Genomic DNA, 24,328 nt, shown 5'->3' with positions numbered 1-24,328 from the left:
AGGAGTAAAAATGGAAATATTTAGGCCTGTTTCTGCCCGGTTTCGAACCGGGGACCTTTCGCGTGTGAGGCGAACGTGATAACCACTACACTACAGAAACGCGCCGCGGCCCCTTTAAGGGCTCCCTCTGCCCTCACCTGCATCCCCATCTTTAACCCCTTCGGTACCAAAACACGCGTGGAAAACAAGAGCTTTCCCACGGAATTCACGCAGAACACCGCTTTTTCCTGCTGCTGCGGGAAGCGTTTCATCGCGGCTCATCCCCGTTTTTAATTGCAGGACCAAAAATCGTATAAATCTGCAAAAATGCCAAAATTGCACCGCAGGACCTGGGTGGGGAGGTTTTTTTTAAGCTTTTCAAAGAAATTTCCCCGCTGGGGTGTTTAGCCCCACTCCCGGCCCCAGCACGGGCGGGAAAGAGGGGCCGAAACCACCATAATCCCCCACTAAAATGAGGAGAGAAAAGAGGTTTTCTGGGGCCCGGCTAGCTCAGTCGGTAGAGCATGAGACTCTTAATCTCAGGGTCGTGGGTTCGAGCCCCACGTTGGGCGCTTAAATTTTTCCGCCCCCCGTCTTCACTTTGCGACGACTCAGCTGAAAATAATTCCCGACCTTTCGGCGCTTCCCGCTGAGAATCACCACAAAATCCCAAAAGAAAACTGAAAATTGTTAGAAAAAAAAAGCTTAATTTCTAGCATCGCTGTATTCGCTTTTCTGGCCGATATTCACCACCGTCAGGATGGCCGAGTGGTCTAAGGCGCCAGACTCAAGGCTCTGCCTTCCAGCACTGGGTATTCTGGTCTCCGTGTGGAGGCGTGGGTTCAAATCCCACTCCTGACAGGTGCATTTTTTCATTTTGGGCTCATTCCTACCAAAAAAACCCAAAAAAGCTCATTTTCCCCTTTGCGCCGCTCTCTCCGGCCGAACCCACCCCAGCACTGTGCGATTAAATCGCAAAAAATTGGTTAAATTGGTGTTTTCTCCCAGCGATGGGCCCCACCGTGGAGTGGGAAGGGCGCAGGACGGCGCGTTTCGCTTTTATTTTCCCGAATTCTCGCTTTTTTTTATCACTCCTCGGTGGTGAAACCAGCTTGTTTTCTTGAAATCGGCCGAAGGATCCCCAAAAATTAAGGTGGGTTTTGGAGCAGCCCTTAAAGAAGGTGGGTTCGGAGGGCGTCGGAGCCCGGCACGGGCAGGGCGCGATGTGCAGGCAGGGCGCAGGCAGGGCGCAGGCAGGGCGCGATGTGCAGGCAGGGCGCAGGCAGGGGGACTACGCCAGGAGCGTTTCTGTAGTGTAGTGGTTATCACGTTCGCCTCACACGCGAAAGGTCCCCGGTTCGAAACCGGGCAGAAACACTTAATTATTCCTTTTCCCTATTTTATTTTTTTATTATTATTAATGCTATTATTATTATTGCTATTAATATTTTTTTTCCCTAAAATACTACCTTTCTAATTTCTCTCGTCTTTTTGCAGGGTTTGGATAAATATTTCTGGGTGCCACCCATATGAAATAAAATATCTAATTAGTAAATAACTCCCAGAAAAAGATAAATAACACCCAGAAAAAGATAAATAACAGCTATTGCTAAATAAAAGAGGTGAGGCCGGGCTGCAGCAAGCTGCCGAGTACCTTTGGGGATGCTGGCCTGCTGCGTTAGGTTGGAGGAGACATCCTGCCGAGGCAGGTGTGCACGCGTGGGAGGGCACAGGAACAAAAAGGGGGGGGGGGGGGGTGTTATATGTTTTTTGTTATAATAGGAAGAGGTTTCCCCCCCCCAAAAAAAAAAAAAAAAAAAAAAAGGGAGAGTGAAAAAAGCATCTTCCCTGACCGGGAATCGAACCCGGGCCGCGGCGGTGAGAGCGCCGAATCCTAACCACTAGACCACCAGGGAGACCGTACACAGCTCATCGCACGCTGCCGGATCACAGGCAAGATCAATTATTGCATCTCTGAGCTGTTTCCAGTTTATTTTCGGTCCTTTTCCCCTGTCTTCACCCTCCACCTCACCCCCTCACCGCTGCAGCTCAGGCAGAAAGGTTGTCCCAGCAGCCAGCCCGTGGCGTTCCTCTAGGGAACAGCAGCATTTCCTGGCCACCTGGCAATCAGATTTACCCACATCCAGGGGATTCTTGGAGAGAAAGGACACCCCACGGCACAGCACAGCAGCAAGGGCCACCCTTTGCTACCCTTGCACACAGCTTGTTACTGGGAACCAGTTTGGACTCGCTCATCCTGGACGTGCTCTCCCTGGGGCACCCTGCCTCACTGTTGCATGACAAGAAGCGCTGGCCGTGCTCCCCACGCTGTGAATTCTCCTGCATATGCAAAGCAAGCAGGATTGTTCACTGCATGCAAAAAAAAGAAATTAAACCAAACAAACAATTAATTGCGGGGCGTGCGGCAGCTCCCGGAAGGGTTTTGCGTACACCTGGGTGTGCGGAGCCCTGCGAGATCTTCAGTCATCTGCTGCTACTCAGGGCCAAGCTCCTGAAATGCATTTGGGCTCCTGACTAGGACTTAAGGAGTGAAGCCCTTGGGAGTTTAAGCAGAAGCACTATCATGTGATGCAGGAATGGTTATCGCTAACATAAGACCTTGCTCTGCCCAGCCAGGGATTTCACAGAGGTTCCTGTTCGCTGCCCTTGAAGTGCCAGGACAAAATAACCACAAGACCCGGCTGCAAAGGAGGCAATTTCTTATTCTCATTTCCATAGTTTGCATTTGGCAGCTGAGGTAAACAAAGCTTTTCAAGCAATCAAAGGCGCATCTGTACAATCAGTTTAGAATATCTGAAAACACTGACTCCAGCCACTGGGAAATGCTCCCGTGAGCACCCTCTGTCCCTCCTGGGTTCCTCCTCACGCCCCCAAATATCCATTAAGCAACAGCTCAGCCCGAGGCTCCATAAGAGGTTAAAGCCAATTCTGCCTTGGGAAGGATTTATTTCTCTTGGTTTTAGGCATCGGCAGGAGACATGTCTCCATGCCGTCTAATCAATCTGGGCTCCCTCTGTAATCAGGGAAGTAAATACTCCTACTTGTCGAGTCATTTCTAGATGAGATGAATTAAAATTTGCCACCGTTCTCCGCTGATCCTGGAGGCATCGTAGCCTGAACAGCTGCGTACAGAGAGCTGAGTCCTTACAATGTCCAAAGGTGTGGACATCACACAGCATGAAGCACCGATCCAACGCAAGCTCACACCAGGGATGCAGGTACTTCTGGTGACTTAAAGTACCCTTCCACCAGGTCAGGTCTTGCCTATCTCACCCTTGGATTAGATTATTACCACTTTGCCAGCGATCGCATAAGTTTTGAAGCCATCATGAAGTCCTCCAGGTTTTTGCATTGTCGTCTACAGCATCTACGCTCAGTCAGCACGGCTGAAAGCTCGGTGAGCCAAAAAAGAAAGGGTCCAGCAAACAGCAGGGATGCACGGTCAGTCGGAGAACGTGGAGGGAGAGAAACTGGGAACCAGCTTAACGCGTGTTCGGCTCAGTTCTATCCCTGTCCTCCGACACAGAGGTTTTTAGAAGGGGTTTTGGACATGGATGCACCAGGGCAGCATCGCCAGCAAAGCTACCCGATGACAGAGCAATGCAAGTTTTTTGGGGGGGCAGCAGAGCATCCCCCCCTCCTCTACAAGCTCTGAACCAACTGATGCTTCTTGCTGACATAAATAGTTGGAAAAACAGAATTTTCCATCCTGGACAGCTCATTCTTCATGCTACCAAAAGCCACCTCTGGGGTGACGAGCCCCCACCGCCTCCCCAGACCTCAGTGAGTGAGGGTTGAGTGGATGCTGTACCATGGGGGGGGGGGGTCAAGGGGAGAGCGTGAACTGGCACCCCCTCCCCAGGCAGAGCAGGGGGAGGATTTGCTCCCCTGCAAAGGATGTCGGGGGGTAGGTGAAGATGGGTGCCTCGTTATTGGAGTCGAAAAATGCCACTCGCCCCGCCTCGTAATCCAGGTAAATCCCAATCACTTTGGGGGCAGCGAGCAGGTTGATGGGGACGGTAGGAGTGGTGAGAGCCTGGTACTGGCTCCCACACTGCCCCACCGCCCAGATGCCCACCTTGGGGTTGACGCTGATCCGTCCCTTCCTCCTCACCGACTCCTTGGCCACCCCAACAGCCCAGGCTTCCCCATCGCCCACCTCCACCTCCCAGTAATGCCTCCCCGTGCTGAAACCCTCGCAGCCCAGGACGCAGCGAGACGAGTCGAAACGCTTGGGGTTGTCGGGCACGGGCTGGCGGGTGTCTTCCCATCTCACGCATTTGCGATCCTCGGATAAGACGAGCCGTGGATGCGCCGTCTCTGGATCCAGCGTCAGACTTACTGGGGACAGAGAGAAGATGAGCATCACAGGCACAGCTCGCTCCTCAAGGGCATTAGGGTCAAGTTTTCCCCATCTTCCCCCAGTTTAACCTTGGGATGCTCCAGTTCCTGTTCCCTGTTTGCTGGAGCAGAGCAGGAATGGTTTTATGCCCACTAGCAAGACCAGAAGAGTAGAAAAGACGGCGGCAGGAAGGGAGCTTGATCTAGAGTAAAAGTAAGGCTTTGAAGAGTGGATATTTTTGCTGGGAGTCTCCAGACCATCGAAAAGAGGAAAGAAAGCCTCAGGTGTCCCCTGACTTTCCTTTTTTACGTTCCCACATGGAAATATTTGCAATTTTCACCTTTGGTCTCATTCAGAGAGGTGATTTCCAAAAGTGACACTGACCCTACGTGAGGTTCCAGAGCACCGCAACACTTACCGTGCTCCCCGAGCTCTGCCAGGAGGCAAACTCGCCCTCTCGCATGTAAACAACCGGAGTAATCGCTTCTTGCTATGCTAATACGGCTACAGCTCTGCAGGGCATGTTGGAGGTATCTCTGCATTTCACCAGGACTTCTCCTACCTAGCTGAGATCTGCTGCAGGCAGACCTAGCATGACCTCAAACCTTCTCCTCCCAGTTTCTCTGTACCTTGAAATTTCATCAGTGTCTCTTTGAGGGCAATATTTTTCTGAAGAAGACCGGTGGGTTTCTCCCCGAGCTCAGGCGATGTCTCTGCTGGCTTTTGGGCACCGTCCTTCTCAAGCCTGGAAGGTAGGAAGACCTTTCTAACCATACTTCCTTCACTCATAATTGTCATTATGCACTGACCAATTTTCAACTGGGATTTCATATAGAGAAATAAATAATAGTAGGACTAGAGCAAAGGCTTTGTCCAAGGGTACTCATTAATGAGCTCCCAGAGAAGGGTTTGCTGACCTAGAGTACGTATCTATTTTGTTCCCAAGCACCAGTGAAGAGTCCCTGGATGGTAAAGGCTTTCTTTCATGACAAGTAGGGCTCTACATAAGGGAAATACAGGCAAAAAAAAAAAAAAAAAACCTTTCCTTGCCAGCTTTTGTCTTTCCAGTAACCCACCTTCTCGATCCATGTCCAAAGAGGACATGAAGAGGTCTATTATAGGGGTGGAATCATAGAATCATTAAGGTTGGAAAAGACCTCGAGGATCATCAAGTCTAACTGTCAATCCAACACCACCAGGTCTCCTAAACCGCGTCCCCAAGTGCCACGTCTACACGGTTTTTGAACGCCTGCAGGGATGGTGACTCCCCCACCTCTCTGGGCAGCCTGTGCCAATTCCTGACCGCTCTTTCAGAGAAGAAATTTTTCCTAATATCCCATCTAAGTTCATAGCAGATTCCCTTCCACCTGGGTGCATTCCTTAGGGTCTAAGTTTCTGCATATTTTTGGCTGCTGGATTGCCATTTTTGGCAGGCTCACAAGGGCAGGGAGTGAAAGCTCAGCCCTCCAGGAATAGGTAGTTTTGGATGGACCATAGAGAAGAAGCTGTAGCAGAGCTGGAGGTGCCATCAGCCCATCTGATACCTTTCTCCAGTCTTCAGCATCCTACTTGGACCTTTTGCGGTGTCCTAGTTGCCTCCTATATGTCTACACAGTCCCTAGCGTATGGGGATGGTAAGTGGCTAGGGTTTCGGAGTCCGTCAGTGTCACCACCGTAGAGATAAACAACATTAACATCGCAAGAAGACATGAAAGGAGTCGCAAACCTGCTCAAGATGTTTCTGCTGTCCTACAAGGGAAAGATGAGAGAAGGAGCATTAGGTCAGAGCAAAGTCAGTGAACAACAAGCAGCTACTGCAGGGCTATGGGGTGACCTCGGGCGAGTCAAGGCACTGCTCCAAGTTATGGGTCTAAAATGAGTCCCTTAGTACTGATCTGCCTGCACAGCATCTGCAGATCTGCTGGGGAATTAGGTGAGGTCACGGCAACATCACTTAATGAGCAGCTCGTTGTAGTATCTGCCATCACCCAACGCCTTTCATGTCCCTACTCTTCCAGTATGGGCGTTACCGCAGCTAATGCAGATCACCGCTTCAGCATATTTTATTGGTTTAAATCAGGAGCTAACCAGAGCCTGGAGGTGGGCTCAGGTGACGGGTTTGGATGACCACCCAAAGATGAGATGGGTGCCTGTTGTTTCTCCACTGCGTACGAAGGTATTTGGACAGTTGTTTTGGATGTAGACATGTACAACCAGATGGATGAATGTCACACCCGTGTAAATAGACAGTGATTTAAATAGGCTGAGGCTGATTTAAAATATTCAAGCGGACAGTTGGGCCATGCTTGTGATCGCTGAAGAAAATAATTTAAAAAAAAGAAAAGCTTTGAAAGATACATTTTAAAAGGAGTATTTAGAATTAATTTGACTCCTGGACTGGTGACATCAGTAGCGTTCAAGGCCAACGGTCTTCAGAGGGGCTTGAGGTCTCACCTGCAGGAATTCACACGGTGGCTGCTGACACTTCTCCTCCAATTCACAGATCTGCTTGCCGATGGAGGAGATCTCCTCCAAGAGCCTATTGATGTTCTCCTCCTGTCTCTTCATGATCTCCTGGTCCAGCTTTGCCAGCCGGTCCAAGAGGATGCGTTCCTGTCCCTCCACGAACTGGTGCAGCTCCTTGACTTCAGACACAACCTTCTGTCTCTCCTTTTCCACTTGTTCCTGCAACGAGAACCAACACGCGCAAGAAACAGTCGAGAAAAATTGCAACAGAGCTGATTTAACGTGATGACTTATAACACATCCATAAATTCCAGTGCCCGTTGCAGAGCAGAGGAATAATTAAGACAAATATTTTTGCCCTTTCTAGGCTAAAGTTGCTGGCAAAGGACATTTCCCATGGACTGTAATCTTTGTACACAAAATGCTCCAGACCTTTGAACAACGAGGGAAGATACAAAATAAAACCATAAACAGATTAGTCAGCAGAAGAGGTTGAGGAAAGGGAAAACAAGGCAAGGAAGAAGCAATCGGGTAATTCCCATTTTCTGTATGTATTAACAGGGTGGGTCTGGGAACGTGCCCCACTTACGAGCAAACCGAGGAAGAAAAAGATCAACGACAACCCGGCAAAATCCAATACGTGCTCCCAGCCTGCAAGGTGTACAAGGCGCAGGAGACGTGGGGAAAATGGGAGGGTCTTTTTATCTACAATGGGGATGGGCTCAGGCCGTCAGCACTGCCCAGACCTTATTGCAATGGAGAGAACATTCCTATACACGTGCAAGAGACCCTGGAGATGTGAGATTTGGCCATGGCACATCTCATGTCTCCACATCCATCACCACGGCCAGAGGGACAACTGAAAGGAAAGGGGGAAAATCACCGCCACCCAGGGATAGATACTTACGAGGAAGCCTAGGCTTTTCTCTTCCTCGGCCATTTTCAGCCCCAGCAGCTTTTCTCTCCTGTCCTTCAGGATCTGCACGTGAGCCTGGAATTTCTCCTGAGTGGAGGAGAAACACCTTGTTGGTGCATTTCCTTCCAGTAGCTGGTCCATCCCTCATCCCACCTATCCAGGTTTATCTCCTACAAACCCAGATTATTCCCTGCTTAATAACACGATCGTCTGTCTCTAGGAATTCATAAACCCTGATTTCTCTGAGAGTAGGGCAGCCAGAACTGGTTGCTTTCTCCAACAACCAGGGTGAAATTCATGGCATAGACTGGAAAAGACTCAGGCAAAGGACAAAATGAACAGAAAAGGAGCTTTAAATGACTGGGGAGACCCTGCTGGCATCTGCTCACGTTCAGCCTGTGCTCAGTGCTGACCCAAAACTTATAAGCTTGGGCTGTTTTCTCAGTTCAGCTGCCAAGGAATGTGCTTTTGGGCACAACCTCGAAGCCTGGATGGGACTTTCAAGCCATTTTACGCTGGGGAGACCATACCTTCCATCACCTTTGTGCAGTGAGACTGGGGCTACATCACCCATCTGCGGTGAGAGCAAATTTTTCTTCCCACCTTCAATGAAATCAGTTTTCACAACAAACAGCACACACACAGAGGGAAATTGGAGCCCAGACCATTGACGTGTTGGAAAAACCCAACCCTGCCTTGCACACAAGAGCTGTAAGACCAGATTCTGTCCTGTACGTCCACGTGCAACATCTCCTGCACCCCAAATGTCCAAGACAGCATAGCTGACCGTGCTTTGAGCAGGAGGCTGGTTTAAATGATCTCCTGGGCTCCTTTCCAGCATGATTTATATGAGGACACCATGAAAATATGGAAATGACAGCTTCAAGACAGTCAGGGTGACCAGCAATGTAAGCAAGGGGGTGCGCAGAGCAGGCAGGGTAGGGGGGCTGTAATCCAATGCTCACATCACGATGCAGAAAACAGATCAAAAGGGGTAGAAATCCAGATGTCTGCAAGCAGAGCAACCCACGGGGCAGCTCTCTGACCCTGTCCCCTCCTCCTCCCTCACCCCCACCCCACACACGGACACCTCCCACCTTGTGCTCCTCCGCAGCCTCCTCGATGGGCACCACGGCGTGGACCCGGTGAGCCTGGGACTCTCTGCAAACCAGGCAGATCGGGGTCTGATCCTCCTCGCAGAAGAGTTTCAGAGCTTCCTGGTGCTTCTCGCACAGCCTCTCCCCCCCGGCCCCTCCTTTGGCTGCCTGCAAGCTCAGCCGCTTGGCTATCTCAATGATTTTTGCCAGCTCCCGGTTGGGTCTCAGGTTTCTCTGCGGGGCCGTCTCTTTGCACTGAGGGCAGGAAAAATTCTCCTCAGCTTCCTCCCAGCAGCGGGTGATGCACGCCCGGCAGAAGTTGTGACCGCAATGGATGGAGACAGGGTCTTGGAAGAAACTCAGGCAGATGGAGCAGGAGGCTTCGTCGCGGAAACTTTCGGCAGGGCTGTCTGCAGCCATGGTCTTGTTAGCAAGGATGATGGGGCAGCTTTCGTTTTCCGCCTCCACTGGTCTTGCCCGTTGGCTGCTCCCCTTCCTGCAGGTGTCTCGGGCCCCGAGGGAGGTGAAAGCGAGTGGCAGAGGAGTTTTGCTGCTGAGATGCACCAGGTTTTCTCCAGGTTGCAACCGCTGACGAGCAAAATGCTGCGCTGAGCAGCTGCAGAGGGGAAGGGAGAATACTCCTTTCCCCAGGGACCCCAGCGGGTTGAAAAGAGATTAAATGGAAAATAAACGTCCTTCATAATGTGTTAGAGATCCACCTGCAGCTTCTGTATGACACCCCCTCCCCCAAAAAATATCCAGGCAAATGGAGGGGTAGCCCCTGCTCCAAGCCTCCCCATGGGGTCTGGCACCCAGAAACCATCCCGGTTTCATTGCTTATTAATAAATGCGCTTTTAAATTTATTAAGTGAAGGGCACACGCATGAGGATAGAGCTTAAGCAAGTCCCCTGCCGCAGATTAGTCTCCCTTCTTCAAGTTAAACCACCGAGACGCATTCTTCGCTGCTCATTTTAGCTCTTTATTATTTATCATACCTAACTGCCGGCTTTGCCGCCGTCCTGCCAGCGCCCTCATTTCTGCGTGTGTACGTGCAGCTATAAATACTTTTATTGTTGCTTTCGATTCTCTTTTTAAACATGATGCCATTTCTTTCACGGTTCAGGGCTGAGCCGGGAGTCAAGCAGCAGCCAATTACCACTCACCCTCTTATCTTTAGTTTTCCTTTTCTTCCAGGCTTGCCTGCAGTTAAGGAAGGGAGAGGATTTTCTTCCACCCTGTAAGTGAAATAACTCCACAACCGGCCGTACCCCTCACTCAGTCTGCTCAGAAGCGGGTTCTCCTTCACCCAAGATCCCACCGCACCGCAGGAGAGCTTCCTTCAGCCCTCAGCCACCGTGTTTTTGGGGGAAAAAAGCTGATATTTCAGGAATGTCCTTCCAGCAATGGAAACCTCCCCTCCCACGGCTGCTTTTCGGTTTGCAATGTCACCTGGCTCCAGCTGCACTGACCTTGCACGGTCGGTTGGGTGCCTGCCTGCATAAACGTGCCTGCCCCTGCTTTTTGTGCATCGGCTTTTTAAAAGCCTCAGCACCCCTCGTTTTCCTGCGAAGCCCCTCGCCTCGGGCTGTAGCAACAGCCCCCAAATCCACCAAGACCTCCCCCCAAATGGGGTTTCATAACACCAAAGTAGTGAATATCTTCCTCTCCTCCCCTCCGTCCCTCTGTGGCTCTCCTGAAGGGACAGCAATGTCGTTTTTCTTCCTCTTAGACAAGAAACCCTTAATTCTCTCAACCCCACGGACCTGTGGCACGTGGAAAAGCCGCTCCCTGTCCGAAGCCCTTTGTGTGCCAAAGCGAAGGGGGTTTGTCTGTGTTGGGCTGAGGCTGGGTAACGAAGTGACACATTTTCTGAGAACAGCAGTAAATAACACATCCGCCGTTATTTGTTTGCAAGTGGTTTTGGGGCGGGGGGGGGGGTGTCACGATTTTCCGGTGCAGCACTTTGCACACACCAACACTCAGACTGAAACCTGTGGTACCGTTTTCTACTCTGGACACTTATTTTTTTTTTTGTTAAATCTGGAGTTAAGGGTTGATTTAGTGGGGAATGAAATGTGCAGAGAGACCGGTGTTGGGATGGATACCCCTGGGGGACTGCTTGGATTTGACTTTTGCATTTAGGACGTTGCTGTCTCTCCTGCTCTTCTTCCTGCTGCCCCACCAGTGCTGGCAGCATCATCACCTCTGGCCCGGCACCAAAAGCCACGTTCCCTCCTCAATAACCCACATGGGTCACACAATCAGAGTAATTTCCCAGCAATTTACTCTTTGCTGTGCCTCTTTTGGGCTTGATGAGCCTGGAAAAGCATCTCAGCTTCTCCAAACCCAGCAATTCCAGTTGATTTTGCCAAGCCCTGGAGGCACTGGTGAGCATTAACAACCCTAAGCAGCTCCACTTGGGAACCCCCCCCCCCCCACCCTTGCCCAGGGACCAGGGGCTCTATTTAAGCCCAGTCCTGGGGCAAAGCTCTTTTGCAAGCTGCTTTAGAGGAGCACCCATGCGTGGCTGTGGACTTTCACGATTCATTACCGCGGTACCTTCAGTAAGAGACTTTTATCCCCTGAGAAAATTCGGTAGAGGTTTGGTGCTGCCTCTCCCAGGATGGAGAAAATACAGGTGTTGTGGGGGTGTTTGGTCTCATCACTGACGCGTGGGAGACCTGGGTGAGGGATGTGCATGCTAAGGGAGAGCCTGAGAAGTGGGCAAACCGTCGTTTGCCACGTCTAGATGATGCTGAACTTGATCTTAAATAGCAACAAGTCACAGAGAAGGGAACTGTGGGGTCTTTACATCTATCCATCTCCCTCGATATCAAACCTAAACCGTAGGGCAAAGCTCGCTAAAGGCTTGATTTGACTTTGTGGATAACCTGGCTCTGCTCCTAAAGGTGGGTTTGGTGTGGTTTTTTACAACTAAAGCTTTGCATTACAGCTGTCTGCAGTAAACTGGGTTGAGCATGAGACTAAAAATAATGACACCCGTCTCCAAAAGAGCCCTTAACTGGCTGTGCGTAAACCACAGGGGCTATTAGCGAGTGTGGTCTCAAGAGGGAGCTGGAGGCTCTGTTTTGAAGGTGAGGAAGATATTTGCTCAATGCCTCTGTGCAAGAGGAAAATTAGTAATCGAAGGTTTTCTGTGGGATTCTGCTTAACTGCTTCAAGGCATAGATACAGGGCTGGGGGCAACCACAATTAACCATCAGGCGCAAACCGTCGTGCTTCATTTTTCTCCTTTCTTTGCATTGTGTGCTTTTGCTCCTGCCTTCTTTTCACACCGTTTCAGGGTTAAATCTAAGTACCGACCGGGTGAAGGGGTGATTTTTCCTGTAGATCTTGCTTTCAGGGGATCAGCCAGATGAAGGAACTGTTTGGGCGGAAAAATAGGACCATTGGGAAAGGAATTTTATTATTTTTTCTTCAGCCTGGTTGATGCCTGACTGTGCAGGGGTGGAGAAGGCAGGATGGTGATGGTCAAAGCAACAAACGGGTCAGTTCAAAAGGATGGTTCAAATGCTAAAGAGGTTCAAACCCCCCCGCCCCCGGTGCAGACCAGACTCACAGAGGGATGTAAAGACTAAGTGTTGCTCTTCCCAACAGGGAGAAAGGGGATGTGGTTGCTCTTAGCTGGGGCATCCAACTGCTTTTGTGCTGGAAATGGGATCCCTGGGGTGCTGGCATCTCTCAGTACCTAGAGAAATACCATGCTAATAAGCCAGGACTTGAGAATTGATCCTGATTTGCAATGCAGTTTAATGCCTGAAGCTGGGGGGAGGGAGGATTTGACTGGGGGTGGAGTGGGGAGGAGGGCTGCAAATTTTCCAGGATCAGAGGGAGCTGGATGACGTCCCATTTCCCACCTCCCTTTCCTGCATCGCCACACCCCACACATCCCCCCCCCTTGGGCTCTGTTTGCTGCAGAGGTGGAACAGATGCTGGCCCCACAAGTGCCAGCAGCATTGATTTGCTGCCGAGAGGAGGACCAGACCCTCTCCCCACCCTGGGACCCTTCTCCCACTCCACATGGGTGCCCATCAGCCCCTACTTCTGGCTTCGTTCCTCCTCCTTCACCCTCCCTGCGATATGCAACCTGCTTCCCAAGCCACCGTCAGCCTCACCTTTTTCCGTGGATGCTCTTCCCAACCTTTTCCATGCCAAGCCCCCTCCCCAAATCCTCTTTGCCCCCATGCCTAGCCCCCTTCCACGATGTGGGTCTCGCCCTCAAACCCAGCAGGGCTCCCTTTCCCCATCCTTCCTCCCTGCCAGTCTGTGGGTACCAGGAACTGGTACGGACTGCAAGTACCAACCGTTTTGGGTACGGGGACCACCGTGGGGGATGCAACCAGAAGGACTTTGGTCATCACCCACTCTCTGCCTTCCCACCCAGGCTCAGCTCTGGCTCTGCCCACCCTGGGGGCGGCAGGAAGAGAAACGCCTTTCCCTTGCTCGGAGGAAAATGAAAGTGACCCACGTCTCGCAGCTCACATCAGGGGCCCCATGGCTGCGCCGAACCTCACCACAGAGCTCCCCAGCGAAGCCTCCTGCCCCATCTGCCTGGAGTATTTCCGAGACCCCGTCTCCATCCACTGCGGTCACAACTTCTGCCGGGCGTGCATCACCCGCTGCTGGGAGTGGACCACAGTGAATTTCTCCTGCCCGCAGTGTCGGGAGACGGCACCGGAGAGAAACTTAAGGCCCAGCCGAGAGCTGGCGCGGGTGCTCGAAATAGCCAAGCGGTTGAGTTTGCAGGCGGCCAGAGGGGAGACGGTTGACGAGGAAGGATGCAAGATGCACCGGGAGCCTCTGAAGGTCTTCTGCAAAGACGATGAAGCCTTCATCTGCATGATCTGTCGGGAGTCCCGAGTGCACCGGTCTCATACGATACTTCCTGTGCAGGATGCTGTCCAGGAATATAAGGTAAAGGGGACTTTTTTTTCCATCTAGATGTGCACTAGGAGCCAGACCAGCACCATCGGGGCTTGACGTTCCCCTCACAGCACATTACCATCAGGCTGTGAAACATCTCACCCCCACCCAGGGCAGCAGGCTGGGGGCAGAAATATTGTCCCCCTAGGTGTTTGCCTCTGCTGTTTCCCCCCAAACTGACCTGTTTCAAAATGACAGCGGAGACCACGCACCAGTGCTTCTGCTGTCTCAGTTCTCATCTGAGAACCTGATGCTCTGTGGCTGAAGGGGCAAGGTCTTAATCCCCTCTTCCCTGCTGCAAAATTCAAGCCTTTGTCCAGCTCTAGTTCTCACCGGACACCTGCGGATCCCGAGGTGTTCTCTAAACCAGCAGGAACATGGTCCAATAAAAATAGGGATGTTTCCCTGCTGTATCAGTGAATTAAATCAGCTCAGAGAAAGGATCCGATGCAGTCAAGAGCTGGTGCAGAAAGCTTTTTCCGCTATGCAGCATTTATTTCTATTTAAAGCATTCTGGGGTCTTAAGCTCAGGAACCTTCTGGACCAAGAGGGACACAAGGAGCAGCTCTGGAGCTGACCACAGTGCAATCCCCTCCCCAGAGTATTTTATTTTTAAGGTTGTTTCAATCTCCAGAGACATGGGGTCTTTGTTTTTTTCTTCTCTCAGGCACAAATCCAGGCTCACCTGCAAGCCCTGAAGGAAGACAGGGACAAACTCCTGGGGTTTCGAGAGGCTGAAATGAGGAGAAGCTGGGAGTACCTGGTAAATGTTTTTTTTTTTTTTTTTTTTCTGAGGAGAAATGGGGGTCTGGATGTCTCCCTTTGCCTTTAGATGCGACGCCATGTGGGTGACCACCCTGAGCTGCCTTGGGGCTGGGATTCCTCTCCAGGTACCAAACCAAACGCTGCCTGGCTTTTCTTTGTATGGTAGGAAAAGAATAACAGGCAGAGCCTGGCGCACTGCTAGGGACTCAACTGCTGAATGCAAAGCAATATATATATATCAAAAAAGGATGTAGGATGCTCGAGGCACTGACTGTTTCTAGGGGTGCAGTCACTGACATGCGTGGGGACCTTGCTGCATCCTTCTCCACCCTACTCTTCCCTTCTTGTGCCCCCTCCTTGCAGGAGAAGACCGAAGCTGAGCGGCAGGGTGTTTTTTCCAAATTTGAAGGGTTGCGTCTCTTCCTGGAAGACCATGCCCGTCATTTGCTCGCTCAGTTGGGGGAGCTGGAGAAGGACATTGAGAAAATGCAGGAAGAAAACATCACTAGTCTGACGAAGGAGATCTCTCGTCTGGATACCTTGATCCAGGAGATGGAGGAGAAGTGCCAGCAACCAGCAAGAAAATTTCTGCAGGTAAGGAGAAGGAGATGGAGCCAGGTTATCACCACCCAGCTCTGGGCTATTTTCTAGCTCTGGGTATTGCCCCATGATGCTGCCGAACCCAGGCTGTGCTCAGCTGCAAAGCAACACCCATGCTGTTGAGGTTTCAGTAGAGGTTTTGCTGCCAACACCTTTTCACTGAGTATCCTCTTCTCCTCTTCCCTCTCTCCCTTCCAGGACATCAGAGGCACCTTGAGCAGGTATGGGGCTTCCTGAGCTTCTCCTTCCATCTCAGGCTGGGGAGGGAGGCTGGACCTTGTGCTTGACGGGACAGGTACAGGAAAGCCCTCATAAAACCTCACCCAGAGGTCAAATATTTGGCTTTTTGGACAAAGGCTCTGAGCAAAGGTGTCTTTTACCCATCATTGGATGTGCAGCAGGTTTACTGAAGTGTGTACCAGCTCCTCTGAGCTGTGGCTGCACACAAAACATTCCTCTGAGAAGATGCAACCTCCCCTCTTTGTCCTGTCCTCCTTCTCTAGGTTTGAAAACGAAAACTTCCAGCAGCCCCCACTGCTTCTTCCAGAGCTGGAAAAGAAAATCAGTCACTTCAGGGAGAAAAATATTGCTATAGAGGAGACTTTGAGGAGCTTCCAAGGTATTGAGCATGGGCTGGGAAGACGGACCAATACCTGTGCGAGCATAAATTATATTAGAGTATAAATTATATTTTGTTGCGATTATATGTGTGGCAGAACAACCTCTCTGTTTTAATGTTCACTCTGGTACCTGCATGTTAGATCAGATAATGTCTCTTCTCCCCTCTTTAGACATCCTGATGTTTGAGCTGCCTGAAAAGAGTAAGTCCACATCTTCTGGAGGTGAGGGAGTGGGAAGGACCAAGGAAGGCTGAGGCCAACATGGGGTGGGCCATGAGTTGGAGGGTCATCTGGGGAAGGTGTTGCCATGTCTGAGCAAACCAATGAAGGGGGATGTGTGTGTGGTCAAAAATACCATAAGGAGCCAGGGAACCCTCCCCATAATGTGTTGATGGGTTCATTTATTTCAGTGGAGCTGCTAAGGATTTTTGACACAAAAAAAAAGGGTAGGGGTCTCCTCCTCTGCCTTGGGGCTTGTCCTCTTGCTCCCTGGGGAATCTTCTGCTGCTTTCAAGGGTCCTGTGGGACAGGTAATGTGACCAGTGTCTGCCCCTGCAGCAAGAGCAGAGCATCCCAAGCAACGGGATGGATAGTGTTGCAGGACCTCCCCGCTCAGCCCCAGCAGTGAGGCAGAACGCAAGGCCATGGGAAATGGTTTGGTTTCCTTTGCTCTAATCTCTGCCCCTTGCAGTGAAGGTGACCCTGGATCCATCCACGGCTCACCCCCAGCTCATCGTGTCGGAGGATGGGAAGAGTGTGAGGTGGGAAGATGCCCGGCAGGACCCATCTGCTGAGGGGTTTGGCACCGATCCCTGCGTGCTGGGCTGCGAGGGCATCACTTCGGGGAGATGCTGCTGGGAGGTGGAGGTGGCACCCAAAGGCTCCTGGGCTGTAGGGGTGGCCAGGGAGTCCCTGAGGAGGAGGGCAGAGACTGCTGTGAGCCCTGAGATGGAGCTCTGGTCTATGGGTCTCTGTGATGGTCAGTTTTGGGCTCTCACCTCCCTTGAGCGTATCCCGCTATACCAGATCCAAGTCCCCAGAAGGGTCCGGGTCTCCCTGGACTATGAAAAGGGTCAGGTGGCATTTTTTGATGCCGATAAGAGGGCCTTGATATTCACTTTCCCAGCAGCTTCATTTAAAGGGGAGAGTATCCATCCCTGGTTCCTGGTGTGGAGCGAGGGGTCCCAGATCACAGTGTGCCCCTGAAGCTCTCACAAGTGGGACAAGTCTTACGTCCCAAACATCCTTATTTCCTGCACTTTGGAGGACTTCTGTCTACTAAAGTCCTAGTTGGCCTTTCTGGCTTCTCTTTTCATCCTCAGTGATGCCAAAGGGTTGAGCATTCCTGTGGGCCAATGTCTCAGAAGGTCATCCCCCAACTGGGACATCAGTGGCTGGCAAGTGGAGCCACATCTGCCCCACAGCACCCTGCACGACCTTGACTGCATCTCCAGTCTTATGGTTTTAGATGAAGTAAAGATTTACATGCTGTAATGTTCTTTGCCTGGTTATTTGCTGCTTCAGGGTGTCAGGTTCAAGGTGGGGAGCTGGAGTTTTAACTAAATCCTATTCCTGATATTTGCACAAAGCCTGTGAGTTGGTTGTGTCAGGTCCACAAGCCCATGCAGGTGGCCTAGGGGCATCCCTGGAAGTCATCTGCCACGCTGCTCTCCTGTCTGCTGGTGCTCCCAACCACAGGGAAAGACACAAAGGAGAAAATCATGGGTTTTTTTATTATTATTAATCTACATCATGGAGGTTTCAAATATTACTTCTTGGAGAAGAGGAAACAGTTGAGGCGCAGGAGCTTTGCCACATGCAAACTTTCCATCAGCAAAGATACCGCATTGGTAGGACTCCACATTGCAGCACTGAAGGCTGGGATAAACCTCACCTGACATCAGAAACTCACAGTGCAGATCCTTTATAATACAGACACTGTCTGGTTTAGGGCAATTGTACCTGCTGGGGAGGGGAGGTAAAGTTTGGACCCCTTGGTTTGGAGGTGACCAGCTCAGATGGGGACACCTATACTTAATCAGGTAAACCTTTCTACTACTCTCACTCTGAATTTTCCCCCTTTTCCCAATATTTCCCATTTCTATACCCCAGGGTCCCTTTTTCACAGCTTTTTTTCCCCTCTTTGCCTCATTTTTTTTTCAGGCTTACCTCTTCTCCCTGCACATCAAAACCCCAGTTTCACAGGGAAGAAGGAAACAAAAGCTAAAGCCCCCATTTCTTTGGTTCCCTGTGGTCCCAACTTGTGATTGTCCCCTGAGGCTGTAGAAAGTAGGGGAGGGGGTGTGTGTGGGGGGGGGTGATTTGCTACCGTCCATGTCTCAGGGACACAGCCTGAGCTGGGACCTGGCTCCCACCACCCAGAGCCACGGGTGGACCCTCTCCCCAGTGAAAGAGGCATGGGAAAAAATGAACATGAGCCCCCCCTCATCTGCATCAAAGAATGCCACTGTCCCTCCGGCATAGTCCAGGTGGATGCTGACCCGCCGGGGCACCCAACGCAGGGGTAGGAGGGTCACCTTGCGGGTGGTGAGTGCCCGAACTTGTCCCCCCCACTTCTCCACCCCCCAGATCCCTCCTTGGGGGCAGAGGCTGAGATGCCCCTTCCGACGGATGGACTCGCGGGCCACCCCCACAGCCCAGTCCCCCCCGTCCCCCACCTCCACCTCCCAGCAATGCCGGCCCGCTGCAAATCCCTGGCATCCCAGCACGAAGGGCCAGTAGTCAAATCGCTCTGGGTTATCAGGCAGGTCCTGTCGTCCTTCCCCACGTCTCACGCTCTTACAGTCCTCGGAGAGGATGAGGTCAGGGTGAGCTGTGTCAGGGTCCAGGGTCACGATGGCTGTGGGGTGGGGGGACAGGGGTGTCAGAAGCAAGGCTGAACATCCCAGGGATGTGGGGGTCTTGGAGGGGCACAGCAAGAGCCAGACCAGCATCCCCAAGACAGGCGGGAGCATCCCCAAGACAGGCAAGGGGAAAGGTGCCGTATATGAAGTAGAAAAGCTGGTTTTAACTCCAAAAAGCCCCAAAGGAAAAGGTGCACAGTAATGGCAACAGACTTATGCAGAAATCCCTGCAGATTTTAGGCTATGTCTCGTCAAAAATACATGCTGAGGGGAGAAAAAGATTGAAGGAGAGCAATACATGGGATGTAAACCAGCAAAGTCTCGAGCAGGTTGTCTCCTACAACAAGCATCAACCACAGAATAAGGCCAGACTGGTATGGCTGAGCATGTGCTTAAAAATAATTAAAAAAAAGAGCTAAAACCTAAAGACAAGGTGATGAATTGGGTCAATCCATTTCCATATTTGTTTCATGGAAATAGTTAGGTTCTAAGGCAAGGGCTCTGCCCTGGGGTGGGTTTTCCTCCAGTGTTTTGCTGAGGCTCCAGCTGCAGGGCTGAGAAAACTTGTTGGGTTGCCCTAATTTTCGTATTCTTCCTTCAGCAGCTATTTTTGGCCACTTTGGGCTAGGTGCACCTTCATCTAACAGGTACGGCTGCTCTTACATTCGCACTTTCAGCAGAAGCCAATTTTGGGAAAGGCTGGGCTGGAGGGGGAGCCGAGCCAGAAGGCAGCCCATTCTTCATCCGTGAGCATCTTTCAGGAATTAGGGCAAAATATGTATAATTAAAAGTGATAAATGAGGCATTAATATCAAATTGTCACTCCTTCTGACCAGGAAAAGCCCTTTGCTCTTCCTCTCCTCCATCTCAGGCTTTCTCTCTGCAGCATTTCTGCTCCCAAAGTATATCCAGAGTAAGATAAGGGCAGCTCAACTCTCCCCAAAATAAGGCTAGCCTATCTTTTTCTCCTCCTCAAACCCCTCTCAGTACCTTGTAGCTTCTTCAGCGTTTCCTTCAGAGCACTGTTCCTCCATGAGAAATGACAGACTCTCTCTTCTGGCTCTGGAGAAACACCCACTGGCAGCTGGAAAGTCACTTTCCCACACCTGAGGGAAAAGAACAACCCAAAACAGGCAGCACTTTTTGGAGTGATTGTCATCATTTCAGGAAATCTGATGACACCAGAAACGAGGTGAAGGTATTGCTATAGTGTTGGCTTTTTAATCTCAACCCCCTTGGCAACCCAAACCTCAAGGAAAGAAAAGGCCAGCTTTCCCTGTTGGATAAATCTTTGGGTTTTAATTTCATTTTTCCATGAGAAAAGCCCAGTGTGAGAAGACTGGGCTAGAGAAAAGAGCCAAGACTTTGCAGTGGAATTAAAGCCAGCCTTTGCCAACGCGGAGGTCATTTTGAGACTAAAGCTCCTTTGATTAGCACATCCCCAGAAATGATCAAGAGAAGACACAAGCTTGGAGCAGTGGTAGCCAAAACACCCTTCTGGACTCTCGCAATTTCCCCGAAGCAGAGGCGTATTCAGCAGCCACCGATGAGTTTTCTCCTCCGTGGTCATTGCTTTTTGAAAAGCTCATGAAACAGCCTTTCAGAGAGGCCACATACCTGCTGACGGTGCTTTTCACATCCTAGGGAAAGAAGAGAGGAAGAGAAAAAGGTCAGCCTGAGTTTTTCTCCTTAAATCACAGCGATGCTGAATTCTTTAGTTGGGGATGGACCTCTTGGGTCTCTGCTCCAACCTGCTCCTCAGGGCTGTGTCCAGGCAAGCTCTGAATATGTGCAGGAGTAGAGATGCCCACATCTAGAGGGACCCTGAACCAGGGAGGCACCATGCTCACAAGGAAAACATTTTTTCCCCTAATCTAGAAAAAATTTCTCTTGCTACAACCTGTACTAGCTGCCTCTCATCTTTTCCCTGGACACCTCTGAGACACTGGCTCTGCCTGCTCCATAATCCCATTAAACTGTTATAGATTACCAGGGCCCCCAGGAGCACTAATAGACATTAATGGTCCTGATCAGCCCCACCTGAGACCCCACCCACCCCCTGCCCATGGCTCAGGGGCTCTATTTAAGCTCAGTCCTCGGTATTTAGTTATTTTGCAAGATGCTTTGGCGAAGCATGGCTGTGGACCTTGCTGATCCACTCTGTAGGCTACCTTCTAGGCTTGCCTCCTTCCATGGACCTACCTGATGCTCTGGGCTGCTCCCAGCCGCTCCCCTCTCTCAGGTACCACAAAGTTGGGGTGAAGGCTGGTGATGGTCTTGCTCCCTACGCTATCGTGCTCAGGTCCCCAACCCTTCAGGAACCACCAGCCCTCACCATTCCCTGCCACAGACAGTGATTTGATCCCCTTTGTCTTCCATCTTTCCAGGCTGCAAATCTCCCCCTCTTCATGCCCTTGGGGGTTTCAGGGTTATGGATGGGATAGGAGCAAACTGGGACTAGGAAAGCCCAACTAATTAAACCAGTAACTACTTGGTGGGGAAGGGCATCCCTACAATTTTCCCTTGAAAAACTGCAAACTATCACCTGGATGAATTCACTCACTGATTTCTGACTCTCCTCTTCTTGCCCTTGTGTCAGCGTGTCCAGGTGAGAAATCTCCTCCATGTGTTTGGTGGCATTTTTTGCCTGCCTCTTCTCAATCTCATTTTTCAGGTCTTCCAGCTGTGAAAGCAAGAAGTGCTCACGTCCTCCTGGGACCTGCAGCGTGCCTAAAATCTGAGCACGTCTTCTCAGATAGAAGGTGAGGGCTCACCGTCTATCCTCCCCTTTTAAGATGCAAACAAAGGAGCAGTGGGATGGGAAATACCATGAGGATTTCACAGAAAGGCATTTCCCACGGGAGAAGATCACCTGTGAACCCAAAATCCTCCTAACTTTTCTTGAATTCCTGGAGAAAAAAAATCAAACCTGATGCAGAAAAGCAACATGGCTTTGGAAGGCAGGTTGTTGATAAAAGTCACAAACACACTTGCATGAACTCGGACAGAAAGCCATGATATTCCTGCATTTACCAGCACAACAGTGGAGCAAAACAACCAAAAAGGATCTAAAGAAATTACCCTAAAGTCAAGACCCTAAAGGGACTTGAGAGGTCAGGGAGGTTGACACCTACCAGATCCTCCAGTTTTCTGCACTCCAGGGTAGCTGTCCTTCCTCAGAGACCTTCTCTCTCTTCCTTCAGAAGACTTAATATCTACCTGAATTTCTTCTGGAGCAAACTTAAAAAACCTGTTGTTTTTGTCCCTTTGATGGGGCTGGATCTTTCTCTTCCTGTTCCTTCCCAGTCCTGGCTAAAACTGCGACACAGATGCGTTGAGCTTGCGAGTCAGCTCTTTCTGCCGTCTCTCCTGGACGGGAGGTGGTGACACCCTTGGGCCGATCTGCTGGGAGCATCGTGTTTCTCCCTTGTCAATCTTCCGGCTTTTTATTCTGGGGAGCTGCTGAGGGCTGTCACCTCACTGCTTTTGTCCCTCTCCTTTTAGGGTTAGGCACTAGGCAAAACCATCAGCCCTCCCAGGAAAGGGCTGGAGGCAAAAGGCATCCAGGCTATGCCAGGAGGGTGAGGAGCTTGGTGGGACCATGGGTGGGGAAAGCCTAAGAAAACGGGGAGGGAAATGTGCAACCAGCACCTTGTAGGTTCTGGAAGAAGGGCTGCAACTCAATGCACTTAAAGGGGCATGAGTTGGGGTCCTTGGGACAGCTGCCAGAAACGTGCCTATAGTCACCCATCACTACATGCCCTCCAAGAAGCGCTGTCCTGGCTCTGAGCTCACAGGGAAACATTTCTAAGCAATTTCTAACCCGCTGCTCCTTTGCTAAGCTCCATGGCTAAATATATATTTTTTTTTTTTACATGGCAGAAATGGGGAGTTTTAGAGACAGGGTCACTGTGACTCAGCTGAAGGGCTACCAACTGAGAGAGCTCTCCCAGCTGTGATCACCCGGCCAGGTTTGGGGAAGTGAGTCTTATTTCTAGCAAACTATTCCCATCAGGCAGAGCCATGGGGGAGTCGCTCATTCTGGGAACAGCAGGACTGGAAGCAAACGCCCTGCAACCACTTCCCAGGGAAGCATGGCCTGGGGTGAGCAGGTTGGGAGGCAATCTGTCCAGCCAGGTGCAACCAAGAGGTGGGTGCAACCAAGTGAATGTTGGCATTTTAATGAGACACCTTCGTCTGAGCTGGGCGGCTTTGTTCCTCATGGAGAGCGGCTCCGCACCGTCGGCAGAGCCTAGGGCGCAGCTCCTTTAATCTCAAAATTAGGTGCCTACGGTTGGGCAAATGAGTCGCACCCTAAAAGCGTCTACAGAGCCTGGAAAACTGGCTGGGGTGGAGACATCTGCATTGCAGATTTCTAGAGCGAAGGGACATCCTGGGAGAGAGCTGGAGCTGGGAGAGAGCTGGATGAGGATCAGAGATATGGAGGGAACCTGTGGCCCTGAAGAAGGCACGAAAAAACATCAATCTCTTGATCCAAGGAAAGCACCAAGTTTTACTTGGATTTGGTGTTTTGTGTCTTGTGTTTCTCAGCAGGTGCCTCTGAGAGGAGAATGGTGGGATTAAGGTGGTTCGGGGACCTTGAGCAACTCACAAATGTGTCCTTGCAGAACTTTTTGAGAGCTTTTCCCCTGATTCACCCAGGTTTTCTTCTTCGTCCTTCCTGCACCAACAGTCTCTCTATTCATATTTTCCTTTGCCTTTCCCAGCCGGGCTTGAGTTGGAGTCGGGACCCAGATCCAACGCGCAAAGTGACACATAGGCACCATACTCCTCCTGGTCAGGGATGTGGCAAAGGTAAAGGGGATGAGATGGGAGAAAGAGCAAAAAAAATACTCAAGGTTTTTTACTCAGAAGTCTTTCCCAGTAGCCCTGATCACCCTTTCTTCAATAAATCCTCATGCTTGAGCTCCTGCAGTGATTTCGGGTTGGCTTTGCAGGAAGCACATCTCTATCCGGCACCGGGATCCCTCTGTGTTTCCCAGCTGATGGGACCAAATGACAGCGATGCACCAGGCTGAGGAGTGTGGATGGAGGGGAGATGTCACAGCCTGACAAACAGCACCAAAATACTGGCCATAAGTTTGCCGCAGTGGGACCCGTGGGGGTGGCGAGATGGGGCTTTGTCACGGGGTGTCCATTCATATCTCATCTGTTATTCTGAGCCCACCATTGCCTGCTCCCTCCCACTCTCGCTTCTGGTTCCTCTTCTCGGTTCTATAATCAATAATGTGTATTTATTTTGGTGATGTCTCTTCCTCTTTTGGGTTTCCTTAGAAGAAAATCAACAGTTTTTGAGGGAATCAATGTAGGTGAGTTAGGTGAAAATGCCAGAACTTGTATTTCACCTATTCACTCCACCTGCTTTTATAGTTGAGGAATATCTAACCAGCACAGCCACAGGAGCTTCTGCTGTGATTTATCACATCTTGTCCCTCCTGAACAGTCAACAGGGAGAAACAGGCTTTTCTTGGGAGTTATCCAGGAAGCTGAACATGTATAATGGTGTGGAAAATTGCATTCCAGGTGGGTTTGTTTCCCTTCACTGCCTGCAAAGGGGGCTTGAATGACTGGAGGTCCGCCACGAGAAGGTGGAAAGGTAAGCCAGGTGTCCCCATCTTGTGCAGCTTTTCTTAGTTTTGCTAACCTAAAAGCTAAGAAATCCAGAATAATACATCCATAGCAAGGCAGAAAG

General features: G+C 50.8%; 3 protein-coding genes and 5 non-coding genes across 9 annotated transcripts; 4 read left to right on the top strand and 4 right to left on the bottom strand.

Annotated features, from left to right (window-relative positions):
• Nucleotides 1-27: 27 nt before the first annotated feature.
• TRNAV-CAC (transfer RNA valine (anticodon CAC)) lies at nt 28-100 on the bottom strand. The gene has a single exon. It is a non-coding gene; the product is annotated as a tRNA-Val (tRNA).
• A 378-nt stretch (nt 101-478) lies between these two features.
• On the top strand, nt 479-551 carry TRNAK-CUU (transfer RNA lysine (anticodon CUU)). The gene has a single exon. It is a non-coding gene; the product is annotated as a tRNA-Lys (tRNA).
• Nucleotides 552-733: 182 nt separating this feature from the next.
• On the top strand, nt 734-840 carry TRNAL-CAA (transfer RNA leucine (anticodon CAA)). Its single transcript has 2 exons — nt 734-771; nt 795-840. It is a non-coding gene; the product is annotated as a tRNA-Leu (tRNA).
• A 443-nt stretch (nt 841-1,283) lies between these two features.
• TRNAV-CAC (transfer RNA valine (anticodon CAC)) lies at nt 1,284-1,356 on the top strand. Its single transcript has one exon. It is a non-coding gene; the product is annotated as a tRNA-Val (tRNA).
• Nucleotides 1,357-1,823: 467 nt separating this feature from the next.
• Nucleotides 1,824-1,895, bottom strand: TRNAE-CUC (transfer RNA glutamic acid (anticodon CUC)). Its single transcript has one exon. It is a non-coding gene; the product is annotated as a tRNA-Glu (tRNA).
• A 788-nt stretch (nt 1,896-2,683) lies between these two features.
• LOC142049081 (E3 ubiquitin-protein ligase TRIM39-like) lies at nt 2,684-10,233 on the bottom strand. The gene is made up of 6 exons (XM_075076524.1): nt 8,822-10,233; nt 7,716-7,811; nt 6,797-7,027; nt 6,069-6,091; nt 4,972-5,087; nt 2,684-4,341 (listed from the first exon to the last, which is right to left on the bottom strand). The coding sequence occupies exons 1-6, from the start codon at nt 9,239-9,241 to the stop codon at nt 3,827-3,829; spliced, it is 1,401 nt and encodes a 466-aa protein (XP_074932625.1). The 5' UTR covers nt 9,242-10,233; the 3' UTR covers nt 2,684-3,826.
• Nucleotides 10,234-13,045: 2,812 nt separating this feature from the next.
• On the top strand, nt 13,046-17,243 carry LOC142049069 (E3 ubiquitin-protein ligase TRIM7-like). 2 transcript variants are annotated; one of them, XM_075076476.1, is made up of 7 exons: nt 13,046-13,757; nt 14,434-14,529; nt 14,895-15,125; nt 15,330-15,352; nt 15,635-15,750; nt 15,923-15,952; nt 16,443-17,243. In XM_075076476.1, exons 1-7 carry the CDS (start codon nt 13,047-13,049, stop codon nt 16,955-16,957), a joined length of 1,722 nt encoding a protein of 573 aa, XP_074932577.1. In that variant the 5' UTR covers nt 13,046; the 3' UTR covers nt 16,958-17,243. The 2 variants fall into 2 exon arrangements, with proteins under 2 accessions (XP_074932577.1, XP_074932576.1); XM_075076475.1 differs by having other exon boundaries at nt 15,923-15,973.
• Nucleotides 17,244-17,803: 560 nt separating this feature from the next.
• LOC142049047 (E3 ubiquitin-protein ligase TRIM39-like) lies at nt 17,804-24,251 on the bottom strand. Its single transcript, XM_075076427.1, is given in 7 exon segments — nt 17,804-18,611; nt 19,606-19,721; nt 20,233-20,255; nt 21,179-21,298; nt 22,391-22,435; nt 22,437-22,568; nt 24,180-24,251. Coding segments are annotated over 7 exon segments (1,029 nt in total). The 3' UTR covers nt 17,804-18,090.
• Between the last annotated feature and the right edge of the window lie 77 nt (nt 24,252-24,328).

Source organism: Phalacrocorax aristotelis, chromosome 31 (assembly GCF_949628215.1).
Source record: "Phalacrocorax aristotelis chromosome 31, bGulAri2.1, whole genome shotgun sequence".
NCBI classification, from domain to species: domain Eukaryota; kingdom Metazoa; phylum Chordata; class Aves; order Suliformes; family Phalacrocoracidae; genus Phalacrocorax; species Phalacrocorax aristotelis.
Note: the sequence above shows the minus strand (reverse complement) of the source record. Positions and strands in the feature narration are given on the sequence as shown.